This window comes from Hypanus sabinus, chromosome 1 (assembly GCF_030144855.1).
Source record: "Hypanus sabinus isolate sHypSab1 chromosome 1, sHypSab1.hap1, whole genome shotgun sequence".
Classification (NCBI taxonomy): domain Eukaryota; kingdom Metazoa; phylum Chordata; class Chondrichthyes; order Myliobatiformes; family Dasyatidae; genus Hypanus; species Hypanus sabinus.
The window spans coordinates 212,760,770-212,775,911 of NC_082706.1; the positions used below are offsets into that span (position 1 = coordinate 212,760,770).

Here is a 15,142-nt window from a genome sequence, read left to right on the forward strand (position 1 = left end):
TTGAAATCACTTCCAAAGGAATTTGCAAACTAGAAATCTGAATTATCACCAGGAAAACGGAGTAAAATTAGTTACATTCAGCGTTTCTGGCCTGGACTTCATTTGGAGAATAATACCGAGCCTTTGTTTTATCAGAAGCCAGAAAGAGTAACAGCAAGTACTGGCCTAGGTTTGTGCTTGTTTGTACAGAGAAATATGGCTTGCTTTCATCAGCTAACAGTGCAAAGCATATCATTTATATATCTGACTGGTCAAGCATTATCGAAAGATCATTCAACATAGGAATACATAAGGAAAATGAAATCCAGTCAGATTTACACCTGCTTAACATCTATGGTTCAAGAGAGGTTCCTGTGAAAAGACAAAATCTTCAACATAGCACTGGAAACGTGCTGAGTATGAACTCTAACATAGAGCATCTTTATGAAGCTAAAGATTTAGTTTTAATCATCTCTATAATTTGGCAATAATCCCCAGACAGAAACACTTATAAATTGATTATGCAGGCAAGAAAAAGGAACAGCTTTATACACAAATATGTATAAATGTAATAAGTCACTTTCTCATTCTAGTGTTTGAAAAAAGTTATCAGGGGTTAGGAGTAAATTCTTTAAGAAACAATGATATAACAATTTATTATAGAATATATGACTGAGATTGTTCCTTCAAAATTCTGCTAACTGTAAAACAAAATTTAACAATTGTTTCGTCCCGATAGCTGATGTCAAATCAATAGACATCCTAATCAGGAAAATAACCACAAAATATCAACGCTACATCTCCAGGTCACAAAAGTGCATTTTCATCAGTGGACGTATAAAAATAGAAGAGTTTGTTTTATGTCTCGGGATATCAATTTGAGAATACCATGTGTTACAGTATGCTCTTCGAATGTTCAGTCCTTTGTAGTTGTGTTGCTTGCTGTAGTTGGGGGTGGGGTGGGGGTGGGGGCAGTAGCAGATGAACCTGGAACCCCTTGGCCACTGCTAGGAATGCTGGGTAAGCCTTCTGTAGTGCGGCAGCACTTCATGCTCGGAAAGATGAAGAGCAAATTCCAAGGCAACTAACACGGGAAACTCAAAGGCTAACAGTTCTCTTCGGTTAAGTCGGAATTTTTCTTCCAGTTTCTGTCGGGAGAAAAGAGAAAAACAAGCGTTACATTCCGGTTTCCTCCCACAGTACAAAGATGTACCAGTGAGTCAGGTAATTAGTCATGTAAATTGTCCCATGATGAGGCTAAGGGTTAAATAGGCGGGCTGCTGGGTGGTGTGGGTCATTAGGCTGAAAGGGGCTGTAAATAAACAAAGGAATAACATTTACTGTTACAATAGGTCTGTTAGGGTAGCACAGTAGTGGGGTGGTAGCTGTAGTGGGCAGCCTGGTGGCAAAGCATTAGAACATAATTTCACATCACCATCTGCAAGATGGGGGTTCAATTCCCACTGCTGTCTAGAGGAAGTCTGTACATTTCCCTCATGACCGTGTGGGTTTTTTCTGGGTGCTTCAATTTCCTCCCACATTCCGATTAGTGTCAGTGAGCTGTGGGCGTAGTGTGCTGGGGCTAGAACTGTGGCAGCGCATGTGGGCTGCCCAGCACAACGCTCACTGACTTCATTTGATGCAAATGACATATTTCCCTGTGTGCTTTGATGTTCATGTGACAAGTAAAGCTAAACTCTTTAATATTATCCAATTTGATTTGATGCATTTCACTGCATTTCGATGTACATGTAATAAATAAACTAATCTAATTGAAGCACATTTAATTTAATCTATCTGAAATTGAACCACTGTGTTTTACATTTTTCCCCTTAGCTCATGCTTAGAAGAGCCAGAATCGGGAGAACACTTACATGTCGTGAATTTTTTTTGTTTTGAGGTATCAGTATAGTACAAGATATAAAGATACGGTGTCCTCACACTGACATAAATCAAATCTTTTTTGGAAATTTGGAAGAAGGGTGATACCAGACACGTAGGTGCAATAGTGATCTGGACACTGCGGAGTCTAGAAGTACACTGCCAGAGGTTACAGTCTCAGAACTACATGGCACAGATAACAGCCCACAGTGCCTGTCACAATTTTCTGTGTTAGGGCCATATTCCTCTTAACCCCACCCCTCCATACCTATTCAAATGTTGAAACTGTCGTACTGAAACTGGCAGCTTGTTCCATATATTCATATATATATATATATGGTATATATTCCATATACCTCTCTCTGCATCTCTCCATAAGAGCATCAGACATGGGAGCAAAATTGGACTGTTTGGCTATCAACTCTGCTCTGCCATTTCATCATGGCTGATCTACTTTCCCTCTCAACTCCATTCTCCTGTCTTTTCCTTGTAACCTTTGACACCCTGATTAATCAAGAATCTATCAAGCTCCACTTTAAATATACCCAGTGGCTTGGCCTCCAGGCCATCTGTGGCAATGATTTCCACATATTTGCCACCCTCTGGTTAAAGAAATTCCTTCTCATTTCCGTTCTAAACAGACGTCCCTGTATTCTGAGACTGTGTCCTCTGGTATTTGACTCCCCCACTATAGGAAACAATCTCTCCACACCCATTCTATCTAGGCCTTTCAATATTCCATAGGTCTCAATGTGATCTCCCTCACTGTTCTAAACACCTGTGAGTACAGGCCTAGAGTCAACAAATATCTTCATACATCGAATCATTCCTGGTAAGATTAGGATTAGCTTGTTTGCCTCAACAATATATTGTGTCATGGTGTTCAATCTCAATATCTAATCCATTCATTTTTTTCTCTTTCTCTCCCCCTCTCTCTCTCTCTCTCTCATCCTCTCAGGTACATACATCAATCAGATGTTTGACTTCATGCTTCCGTAGATCGCTGTCTACTTTGGCTGCTAGTAAAACGCAGGCGCCTGCACAGAGCTTGCGGTTTTGTTTGTTCAGTTTGCCTTTGAGTGCCAGTTTCTCAAAGTAGACAAAGGCCATGGCCACGGTTGGCTCTTCCAGACCACACTCCTCTTGTGCCAGCTTCCTCATCTCCCGTTTCAGACTAGGGAAATCAAAAATACCGTAAGTAATCTTTCTTTCCAAACAAATACAACTGTGTGAAGTTCAGGTAGTCCTGGGGCAATAATGTTTCTTCAGGATGTGTATATTGGGTTCTTTTTGTTTGACAAGATATCCTGATTTAAGGCAAACAAGTAGTGAGGTCATGGAACCTATACAGACTGAAGAGGAGGAGGTGCTTGCTGTCTTGAGGCAAATCAGAGTAAATAAATCCCCAGGACGTGACAGGGTATTCACTCGGACCTTGGAGGAGACTAGTGTTGAAATCGCAATGGCCTGTGACTAGTGGTGTGCCACAGGGATCAGTGCTGGGGCCAATTGTTATTTCTCATCTGTATCAATGATCTGGATGATAAGGTGGTAAATTGGATCAGCAAATTTGCTGCTGATACAAAGATTGGAGGTGTAATGGACAGTGAGGAAGGTTTACAAAGCTTGCAGAGGGATCTGGACTAGCTGGAAAAATGGGCTGAAAAACGGCAGATGGAGTTTAGTACAGACAAGTGTGAGGTATTGCACTTTGGAAGGAAACACAAGGTAAGACATGCAAGGTAAATGGTAGGGCACTGAGGAGTGCAGTAGGACAGAGGGACCTGGGGGTACAGGTACAAAATTCCATAAAAGTGACATCACAAGTAGATAGGGTAGTAAAGAGAGTTTTTGGTACATTGGCCTTTATAAATCAAGGTATTGAGTATATTAGTTGGAATGCTATGGTGAGGTTGTATAAGGCATTGGTCAGGTCGAATTTGGAGTATTGTGTGCAGTTTTGGTCACTGAATTACAGGAAGGATATTAATAAGGTTGAGAGTGCAGAGAAGGTTTACAAGGATGTTGCCAGGACTTGAGAAACTGAGTTACACAGAAAGGTTGAATATTTTAGGACTTTATTCCTTGGAGCATAGAAGAATGAGGGATTTGACAGAGGTATATAAAATTATGGTGGGCATAGATAGAGTGAATGCAAGCAGGCTTTTCCCACTGAAGCTAGGGGAGGAAAAAACCAGAGGTCATGGGTTAAGGGTGAAAGGGGAAAAGTTTAAATGGAACATTAGGGGGGGCTTCTTCACACAGAGAGTGGTGGGAGCGTGGAATGAACTGCCAGATGAAGTGGTAAATGCACTTTTAACATTTAAGAAAAACTTGGACAGGTACATGGATGATTTCTTCGGCAGTTTGAACGGGGCACGACTGTGCAAGTGTGTGAAGGTCGGCCTCTGAGACAGTGGGAGACTTTAAAAAGTGAGCAGATTGAGAAGGGGAAGGTCACTTCTTCGGCAGTTTAAATGGGGCACAACTGCGCAAATGCGTGAAGGTTGGCTCAAGAGGCTTCGGTGAGCAGAGGCTGAGGACGAGCTTGCTCCCAGTCAGGTAAGGCCGATCAGCTCCTTTAATTAATCTAATTAACTTAGGAGTAGGTCTTCTTTTCCCCTTGGCGAATCGGCCCAGACAGACGGAGGAACAGCAGGGCTCACACAGCTAACGGTACAAGCTAACGGTTTAAAAAAAATTGTGTGTTTGGCGAGGTAAGTGGGTGAATAGACTTACTTTTCCTTGTTTCATTCCTGTAGAATTAGGTAGCATGTCTGCAGGGTTAGTGCTTTGTTCAGGGTGTCAGATGTGGGAATCCCGGGAGACCTCCAGCCTCCCTGACGGCCACATCTGCACCAGGTGCACCGAGATGCAGCTCCTCGGAGACCGTGTTAGGGTTCTGGAGCTGCAGCTTGATGACCTACTGCTTATTAGGGAGAGTGAAGAGGTGATAGACAGGAGCTACAGGGAGGTAGTCATCCCTAGGCTACAGGGGTCAGAAAACTGGGTGACTGTCAGGAGAGGTAAAGGAAATGCCCAGATAGTGGAGAGCACCTCTGTGGCTGCCCCCCTCAGCAACAAGTATATCGTTTTGGAAGCTGTTGAGGGGAATGACCTGACAGGGGACGGCCACAGTGACCGGGTCTCTGGCGCTGTTATGCAGGAGGGAAGGAGGGAGAAGAGGAATGCGGTAGTCATAGGGGATTCCATAGTCGGGGAACAGACAGGAGATTCGGTGAGCCTGATAGAGATACCCGCATGGTGTGTTAATCTCCCAGGTTCCAGGTACAGGATGTCTCGGATTGGGTCCAGAATATCGTGAAGGGAGAGGGCAAGCAGCCAGCTGTCTTGGTACATGTTGGTACCAATCACATAGATAGGAAAAGGGAGGAGGTCCTGAAGAGAGATTTCCGGGAGTTAGGCATGAAGCTGAGAAGCAGGACCTCCAGGGTAGTAATCTCAGGATTGCTACCTGTGCCAAGTGCTAGTGAGGGCAAGAATAGAAGGATCAGGCGATGGATGCGTGGCTGAGAGACTGGTGCAGGGAGCAGGGCTCCAGATTCTTGGATCATTGGGATCTCTTCTGGGGGAAGTATCAAAAAGGACGGGTTACATCTGAACCCAGAGGGGACCAATATCCTGGCCGGAAGGTTTAATAGAGCTGTTAGGTTTAAACTAATTCAGCAGGGGGATGGAAACTGGAATGGTAGAGCAGAGGAGGGGGAAAACAGAAATAAATCTAAGATAGTGAGCAGTAAGGATGTCAGGAAGGACAGGCAGGTGATGGAGCAAATTTGCAGCCATTGGGATGAGTTGAAGTGCAATCAAAGCAAAAAGTACCAAATACTGGACTTAAGGTGTTATACTTAAATGCACGCAGCATAAGGAATAAGGTGGATGATCTTGTCATACAGCTACAGATTGGCGGGTATGATATTGTGGCCATCACTGAGACGTGGCTAAAGGATGCATGTCTCTGGGAGCTGAACGTCCAAGGATACACGGTGTATCGGAAGGATAGGCAGGTAGGCAGAGGGGGTGGCATGGCTTTACTGGTAAGAAGTGTTATTAAATCATTAGAAAGAGGTGACATAGGATTGGAAGGTGCAGAATCTTTGTGGGTTGAGCAAAGAAATCGCTGGGGTAATAGGACCCTGATGGCAGTTATATACAGGCCTCTTAACAGCTGCAGTGATGTGGACTACAAATTACAACAGGAAATAGAAAAGGCTTGCCAAAAGGGCAGTGTTATGATAATTGTAGGGGATTTTAACATGCGAGTGGATTGGGAAAATCAGGTCGGCACTGGATGTCAAGAGAGAGAATTTGTAGAATGACTACGAGCTTGTTGTTGAGCCCACTAGGGGATTGACAATCCAGCCCACTACTGGATTGGGTATTGTGTAATGAACCAGAGGTGATCAGAGAGATTGAGGTGAAGGAACCCTTAGGAGGCAGTGATCATAACATGATTGAGTTCACTGTGAAATTTGAGAAAGAGAAGCCAAAATCTGATGTGTCAGTATTTCAGTGGAGTAAAGGAAATTACAGTGGCATGAGAGAGGAACTGGCCAAAGTTGACTGGAAAGGGACACTAGTGGGAAAGATGGCAGAGCAGCAGTGGCTGGAGTTTATGCGAGAAGTGAGGAAGGTGCAAGATAGCTATATTCAATAAAGAAGAAATTTTCAAATGGAAAAGGAATGCAAACGTGTCTGACAAGAGAAGGCAAAGCCAAAGTAAAAGCAAAGCATAAGGCATGCAAGGAAGCAAAAATTAGTGGGAAACCAGAGGATTGGGAAGATTTTAAAAGCTTACAAAAGGAAACTAAGAAGGTCATTAAGAGGGAAAAGATGAACTATGAAAGGAAGCTAGCAAATAACATCAAAGGGGATACTAAAAGCTTTTTCAAGTACATAAAGAGTAAAAGACAGGTGAGAGTAGATACAGGATGGATAGAAAATGATGCTGGAGAAATTGTAATGGGAGATAAGGAGATGGTGGAGGAACTGAACGAGTATTTTGCATCAATCTTCACTGAGGAAGACATCAGCAGTATACCGGACACTCAAGGGTGTCAGGGAAGAGAAGTGTGCGCAGTCACAATTATGACAGGGAAAGTACTCAGGAAGCTGAATAGTCTAAGGGTAGATAAATCTCCCGGACCAGATGGAATGCACTCTCGTTTTCTGAATGAAGTAGCTGTAGAGATTACGGAGACATAAGCAATGGTCTATCAAAAGTCAATAGATTCTGGCATGGTTCTGGAGGACTGGAAGATTGCAAATGTCACTCCGCTATCTAAGAAGGGGGCAAGGAAGCAAAAAGGAAATTATAGACCTGTTAGCTTGACATCGGTGGTTGGGAAGTTGTTGGAGTCGATTGTCAAGGATGAGGTTACGGAGTACCTGGAGGCATATGACAAGATAGGCAGAACTCAGCATGGTTTCCTTAAAAGAAAATCCTGCCTGACAAACCTATTACAATTTTTTGAGGAAATTACAAGTAGGTTGGACAAGGGAGATGCAGTGGATGTTGTGTATTTGGATTTTCAGAAGGCCTTTGACAAGGTGCAGCACATGAGGCTGCTAAACAAGATAAGAGCCCATGGAATTATGGGAAAGTTACATACATGGACAGAGCGTTGGCTGATTGGCAGGAAACAGAGAGTGGGAATAAAGGGATCCCCTTCTGGTTGGCTGACAGGGTTCCGTGTTGGGGCCACTTCTTTTTATGTTGTATATCAACAATTTGGATTATGGAATAGATGGCTTTGTGGCTAAGTTTGGTGATGATACAAAGATAGGTGGAGGGGCTGGTAGTGCTGAGGAAACAGAGTCTGCGGGGAGACTTGGATAGATTGGGAGAATGGGCAAAGAAGTGGCAAATGAAATACAATGTTGGAAAGTGTATGGTCATGCACTTTGGTAGAAGAAATAAACGGGCAGACTATTATTTAAATGAGGAGAGAATTCAAAGTTCTGAGATGCAACGGGACTTGGGAGTCCTCGTGCAGAAAACCCTTAAGGTTAACCTCCAGGTTGAGTCGGTGGTGAAGAAGGCGAATGCAATGTTGGCATTCATTTCTAGAGGAATAGAGTATAGGAGCAGGGATGTGATGTTGAGGCTCTATAAGGTACTGGTAAGACCTCACTTGGAATACTGTCTGAAGTTTTGGGCTCCTTATTTAAGAAAGGATGTGCTGATGTTGGAGAGGGTTCAGAGAAGATTCACTAGAATGATTCCGGGAATGAGAGGGTTAACATATGAGGAACGTTTGACCGCTCTTGGACTGTACTCCTTGGAGTTTAGAAGAACGAGGGGGGACCTCATAGAAACATTTCGAATGTTGAAAGGCGTGGACAGAGTGGATGTGGCAAAGTTGTTTCCCATGGTGGGGGAGTCTAGTATGAAAGGGCATGACTTAAGGATTGAAGGGCGCCCATTCAGAAGAGAGATGCGAAGAAATTTTTTTAGCCAGAGGGTGGTGAATCTGTGGAATTTGTTGCCAAGGGTGGCAGTGGAGGTCAAGTCATTGGGTGTATTTAAGGCAGAGATTGATAGGTATCTGAGTAGCCAGGGCATCAAAGGTTATGGTGAGAAGGTGGGGGGGGGGGGCACTAAATGGGAGAATGGATCAGCTCATAATAAAATGGCGGAGCAGACTCGATGAGCCGAATGGCCGACTTCTGCTCCTTTGTCTTATGATCTTATGACGGGTGTATGGAGGGATATGGTCCAGGTGCAGGTCAGTGGGACTAGGCAGAAAAATGGTTCGGCACACCCAAGGGCCAAAAGGCCTATTTCTGTGCTGTAATGTTCTATGGTTCTATATATTTAAAATGTCAGTATCTACGGGTGAGGTGCCGGAGGTTTGGAGGATAGCTCATGTTGTTCCATTGTTTAAAAAAGGCTCTAAAAGTAATCCGGGAAATTATAGGCCAGTAAGTTTGACGTCGATAGTAGGTAAACTATTGGAAGGCGTACGAAGAGATAGGATCTGCAAGTATTTGGATAGACAAGAACTTATTAGGGAGAGTCAACATGGCTTAGTGCATGTTAGGTCATGTTTAACCAATCTATTAGAGTTTTTTGAGGAGGTTACCAGGAAAGTAGATGAAGGGAAGGCAGTGGATGTTGTCTACATGGACTTCAGTAAGGCCTTTGAAAAGGCCCCGCATGGGAGGTTAGTTAGGAAGATTCAGTCACTTGGTATACATTGTGAGGTATACTTGGCTCAGTGGGAGAAGTCAGGGAGTGGTAGTGGAGGATTGCTTCTCTGAGTGCAGGCCTGTGACTAGTGATGTGCTACAGGGATCAGTGCTGGGTTCATTGTTATTTGTCATCTATATCAATGATCTGGATGATAATGTAGTAAATTGGATCAGCAAATTTGCTGGTGATACAAAGATTGGAAGTGTAGTGGGCAGTGAGGAAGGTTTTTAAAGCTTGTAGAGGGATTTAGACCAGCTGAAAATGTGGGCGGAAAAATGGCAGATGGAGTTTAATGCAGACAAGTGTGAGGTATTGCACTTTGGAAGAAAAAACCAAGGTAGGACATACAAGGTAAATGGTAGGACACTGAGGAGAGCAGTAGAACAGAGGGATCTGGGAATACAGATATTTAATTCCGTAAAAGTGGCGTCACAGGTAGATAGGGTAGTAAAGAGAGCATTTGGTACATTGGCCTTTATAAATCAAAGTACTGAATATAAGAGTTGGAATATTATGGTGAGGTTGTATAAGACATTGGTGAGGCCAAATTTGGATGTGTGCAGTTTTGGTCACCTAATTACAGGAAGGATATTAATAAGGTTGAAATTCGAGTGCAGAGAAGGTTTACAAGGATGTTGCCAGGACTTGAGAAACTGAGTTTCAGAGAAAGGTTGAATAGGTTAGGACTTTATTCCCTGGAACGTAGGAGAATGGGAGATTTGATAGAGGTATATAAAATTATGATAGGTATAGATAGAGTGAATGCAAGCAGGCTTTTTCCACTGAGGCTAGGGGAGAAAAAAAAACCAGAGGACATGGGTTGAGGGTGAAGGGGGAAAAAGTTTAAAGGGAACATTGGGGGGGGGGGCTTCTTCACACAGAGTGGTGGGAGTGTGGAATGAGCTGACAGATGAAGTGGTAAATGTGGGCTTACTTTTAACATTTAAGAAAAACTTGGACAGATACATGGATGAGAGGGGTTTGGAGAGATATGGTCCAGGTGCAGGTCAGTGGGACTCTGCAGAAAAATGGTTTGGCACAGCCAAGAAAGGCGAAGGGCTTGTTTCTGTGCTGTAATGTTCTATGGTTCTACATTTCTGTGTGTCACCAAAGGAATGATATTTACTTTGGAAAATTAAAGCAGAAAATTATAAATACAAGAGATTCTGCAAATGCTGAAAATCCAAAGCAACGCACACAAAATGCTGGAGGAACTCAGCAGGTCTGATAGCATCTATGGAGGGAAATAGCTGGTTGACATTATGGCCCCGATGAAGGGTCTCACTATGAAACATGGGCTCTTTATTCTTCTGCATAGATGCTACCCGAGCTGCAGAGTTCCTCCCGCACTTTGAGTCCATTATTGTGGTAAAAGGCAGCATTTCCAAAGAACATAGTGGGAGTAAATTGAAGGCAAACATGATGAAGATCTTCACATCCAGAATGCTAAGGATTTGGCAAACACACCAGCTGGTGTCACTCAAACACATCCTTCAGGGCACTCATGTTGAGGATGACAGGCAAGGAGGAGCGTAGAAGTGTTCCTCGTCCTTGGACAAAGGATCATTTTCATACCAGCTTCAGCGAAGGCTGCAGAATTTAAAATGGCAGCAAATACAGCATTCAGAGTGTAATATCTCAATGCACGGATTGTAAGAAATAAGGTGGATGATCCTGGTGCACTACTGTAAATTGTTGGGTATAATGATGTGGCCATCACTGAATTGTGGCTGAAGGATGGTTGCAGTTGGGAGCTAAATGTCCCAACGTTACAACTTACACGTTGTATTGGAGAGCTAGGAAGGTAGGCAGAGGGGGGTGGTGTCTCTGCTGGTAAAGAATGGAATCAAATCAGTGGGAAGATGTGACATAGGTTCAGAAGATGTTGAATCCTTGTGGGTTGAGTTCAGAAACTGCAAGGGTAAAAAGACCCTGATGGCAGTTATATACTGGCCTCCCTAGAGGAGCTGGGATGTGGACCACAGATTGCAACAGGATATAGAAAAGGTGTGTCAAAAGGACAATATCATGATAGTCATAGGAGATTTCAACATGCAGGTCAATTGGGAAATTCAGATTGTTAATGGATCTCAAGAGCGAATTTGTTGAATATCTACGCATTGGCTTTTTAGAGCAGTTTGTCGGATTGGATGTGATGTAATGAACTGGAGGCCATTTGGAAACTTACTGTAAAAGAACCCTTAGGAGACAGTGATCACAATATGATTGAGTTCAACTTGATATTTGATGGGGAGAATATAAAGTGTGATGTGGCAGCATTTCAGGTGGAGTAAAGGAGATTACAGCGGTATGAGAGAGGAGTTGGCCAAAGTAAATTGGAAGGAGCTGCTGGCAGGGATGTCAGCAGAGCAGCAAAGGTGTGAGTTTCTGGGAAAAATGAGAAAGGTGCAGTATAGATGTATTCCAAAAACGAAGAAATACTCAAAGAGCAAAATAACACTACTGTACAACAAACAGTACGATAAGGGAAGTTAAAGCTAATGTAAAAGCAAAAGAGAAGGCATACAACAAAGCAAAAATTTGTGGCAAGATAGAGGATTGGGAAACTTAAAATTCTACAGAGCAACTAAAAGAATCATTAGGCGGAAAAAGATGAAATGTGAAAGCAAGCTCGCAAAGTGGATAGTAAAAGCTTTCTCAAGTATGTAAAAAGTAAAAGAGAGATGAGAGGGGATATGGGACCGCTAGAAAATGAGGCCGGAGAAATAATAATGGGAAACAGGGAAGTGGTAGATGAATTAAATGAGTATTTTGCAACAGTCTTCAGTGTGGAAGACACTAGCAGTCTGCCAGATGTTGAAGGGTGTGAGGGAAGAGAAGTGGGTGCAGTTACTATTACAAGGGAGAAAGTGCTCCAAAAGCTGAAAGACCTGAGGGTACAGAAGTCATCTGGAGTAGATGAACTGCACACTCAGGTTCTGAAAGAGGTAGTGGTAGAAAATATGGAGGCATTAGCAATGATCTTTCAAAAATCATTGGACTCAGGCATGGTGCCAGAGGACTGGAAAAATGCAAACGTCACTTCACTCTTTAAGAAAGGAGAAGGCAGCAGGGAGGAACTTATAGACCAGTTAGCCTGACCTCAGTGGTTGGGAAGATGTTGGCGTCAACTATTAAGGGTGAGGTTATGGAGTACTTGGTGACACAGGGCAAGATAGGACAAAGTCAGTGGGGTTTCCTTAAGGGAAAATCTTGCCTAACAAACCTGTTGGAATTCTTTGAGGAGATTACAAGTAGGATAGATAAAGGGGGTGAAGTGGATGTTCTATATTTGAACAACCAAAAAGCATTTGACAAAGTGCCACACATGAGACTGCTTACCAAGTTAACAGCCCTTAGTATTAAAGTATTATAGTATTACTGGCATGGTTAGAGCATTGGCTGATTGGTAGGAGGCAGTGAGTGGGAATAAAAGGATCCTTTTCTTGTTGGCTGCCAGTGACTAGTGCTGTTCCACAGGTGCCGTTATTGGGACCATTTCTTTTATACTGTATATCAATGATTTAGATGATAGAAATGCAACTTTGTAGATGATATGAACCTCAGTGGAGGGGCAGGTCGTTTTGAGGAAACAGGTAAGCTGCAGATGAACTTAGACAGATTAGGAGAATGGGCAAGAGAGTGGCAAATGGAAGACAATGTTGGAAAATGCATGGTCCTGCACTTTGGTAGCAGAAATAAATATGCAGACTATTTTCTAAATGGGGAGAAATTCCAAAAATCTGAGATGCAAAGGGACTTGGGAGTCCTTGTGCAGAACACCCTAAAGGTTAACCTGCAGGTAGAGCTGGCCATGAGGAAGGTAACTGCAATGTTAGCATTCATTTCAAGAGGTCTAGAAGATAAGAGCAGGGATGTGATGCTGTGGTTTTGTAAGGCACTGGGTGAGACCTCACCTTGAGTATTGTGAACAGGTTTGGGCTCCTCACCTTAGAAAAGATCTGCTGACATTGGAGAGGGTTCAGAGGAAGCTCACAAGGATGAATCCGGGAAAGACAAGAATTATCAGACGAGGAATGTTTGATGGCTTTGGGACTGTACTCATTGGAATTTCGAAGGATGAGGGTGGTTCTCATTGAAACCTTTCGAATATTGAAGGGCCTAGATAGAGTAGATGTGGAAAGGAGATTTCCCATGGTAGGAGAGTCTAGGACAAGAGGGCACAATCTTAGGATAGCAGGGCCCCATTTAAAACATAGATGGGGAGAAATTTCTTTAGCTAGAGGGTGGTGAACTTGAGTAATTTATCTCCACAAGCAGCTGTGGAGGCCAGGCTGTTGGGTGTATTTAAGGCAGAGCTTGATAGGTTTTCAATTGGACACGGCATCAAAGGTTATGGAGAGAAGGTCGGGGAGTGGGGCTGAGGAGGGGAGAAAAAGGATCAGCCATGGTTGAATAGCGAAACAGACTCAATAAGCCAAGCGGCCTAATTATGTGCCTAAGTTTTATTGTCTTATGATCTTATTGTCACTGTGATAATAAAATGACTTTTTTGAACTTTGCTCCCTGGCCTGATATAAACAAACTCTGACTGTTCTGCCCTCAGTGCAATTGATTTATGTTCTTCTCTGTGATTAAGTATATTCAACTTTTATTTTGAAATTAGAAGTTACAGGTCTGTATTGGATCATGGACAGGTACATGGAGCTGAGAAATATAGAGGGCTATGGGTAACCCTAGGTAATTTTTAAGGTAAGAACATGTTCGGCAGAGCTTTGTGGGTCAAAGGGCTGTATTGTGCTGTAGGTTTTCTATGTTTCGATGAAAGTCAGCCAGTATGAGAACGACACAGAATTCAGGGGCTCTCTCCCTGCTATCAGTGTTAACATCATTTAAAAACCACAGTCAATCTAGCAGGGTTACTCTTTAACTTCCCCTGAAACCTTGGGTTACTGACTTCAGAGTGACTGTCTGTCTTACCTTCTTATCTTACTGAGGGTCAACTTGATATGGGGAAACTTTTCTCGGAAGGTTTCATTCATGTCCTTTTTAAGATCGGAGGGTTTGACATATTCAATCACTGTAGTCTAAACAGAAAAGAAATACTGATTTAGCATTAGATGTAACCATGGCTTCATGAGCTACCAATCAAATGTGCAGTTCTTGACAAAAACATCAACAAGACATGAGTCATAGAAAACTACAGGACAGAAACAGGCCCTTCAGGCATAGTAGCAGAATTAGGCCACTTGGCCCATTGATTCTGCTCTGCCGTTCAATCATGGCTAATCCTTTTCTCCCCTCCTCTGCCCCACTCCCATACCTTCTCCCCATAACCTTTGACGCCACGTCCAATCAAGAACTTATCAAGCTCTGCCATAAATACACAGAACAACCTGGCCTCCACAGCTGCCTGTGGCAGTAAATTCCACCATTCACCACCCTCTGGCTTAATAAATTTCTCTGTGTCTCTGTTTTCAATGGACATCCCTCTATCCTGAGGCTGTAACCTCTTTTCCTTTCCACATCTACTCTGTCTAGGCCTTTCAACATTTGAAAGGTTTCAGTGAGATTCCTCCTGATCCTGCTAAATTGCACTGAGTACAGACCCTGAGCTTTCATATGTTCCTTGTATGATAACTCTTTCATTCCTGAATTCATCCTCATGAACCTCCTCTGAACCCTCTCCAATGCCAACACATTTTTCTTCAATGAGGAGCCCAAAACTGATCACAATACTCTATTCTACAATATTCTAGAACTCTTGAAATGAATGCTTGTATCATTGGAAACAGATCTATTTCTACCTTTAATATCTTTATTTTTCCCTTTCAGGGTTCTTTTGAAGACCTTGACCTGCAATTACAAACAGGCTTCAGTTCTTTGCCAGAATGGGACCCATTCTTGGAGTTCCACGACTGGCCGCTATTCAACATGCCAAGGGTTTGGCCTGACAGTCTCAATCGTGATCGGAAGCCTAAGATCTCGGGGATATGGAGATGTGCGGATCGAGAATTGGTATCACGTCAGGAGACTTGTGTGTCGTCGGGGAGGCCGAAAAATCTTTCACTGTGGGCCCGAAGACCCAAGCTCTTTACGATCTTC

The 15,142-nt window shown here is 43.2% G+C and overlaps 1 protein-coding gene across 3 annotated transcripts in view; it reads right to left on the reverse strand.

The window, feature by feature from the left end:
* Positions 1-930: 930 nt before the first annotated feature.
* Positions 931-15,142, reverse strand: part of cables1 (Cdk5 and Abl enzyme substrate 1) — a 205,404-nt gene continuing 191,192 nt past the window's right edge. For all 3 annotated transcript variants that reach the window (XM_059985261.1, XM_059985267.1, XM_059985273.1), the window contains 3 exons: positions 14,018-14,124; positions 2,827-3,034; positions 931-1,127 (listed from right to left, as the gene is read on the reverse strand). In XM_059985261.1, coding sequence (XP_059841244.1) covers positions 987-1,127; positions 2,827-3,034; positions 14,018-14,124 — 456 coding nt within the window. In that variant the 3' untranslated portion in view covers positions 931-986. The remainder of the gene's footprint in view (positions 1,128-2,826; positions 3,035-14,017; positions 14,125-15,142) is intronic.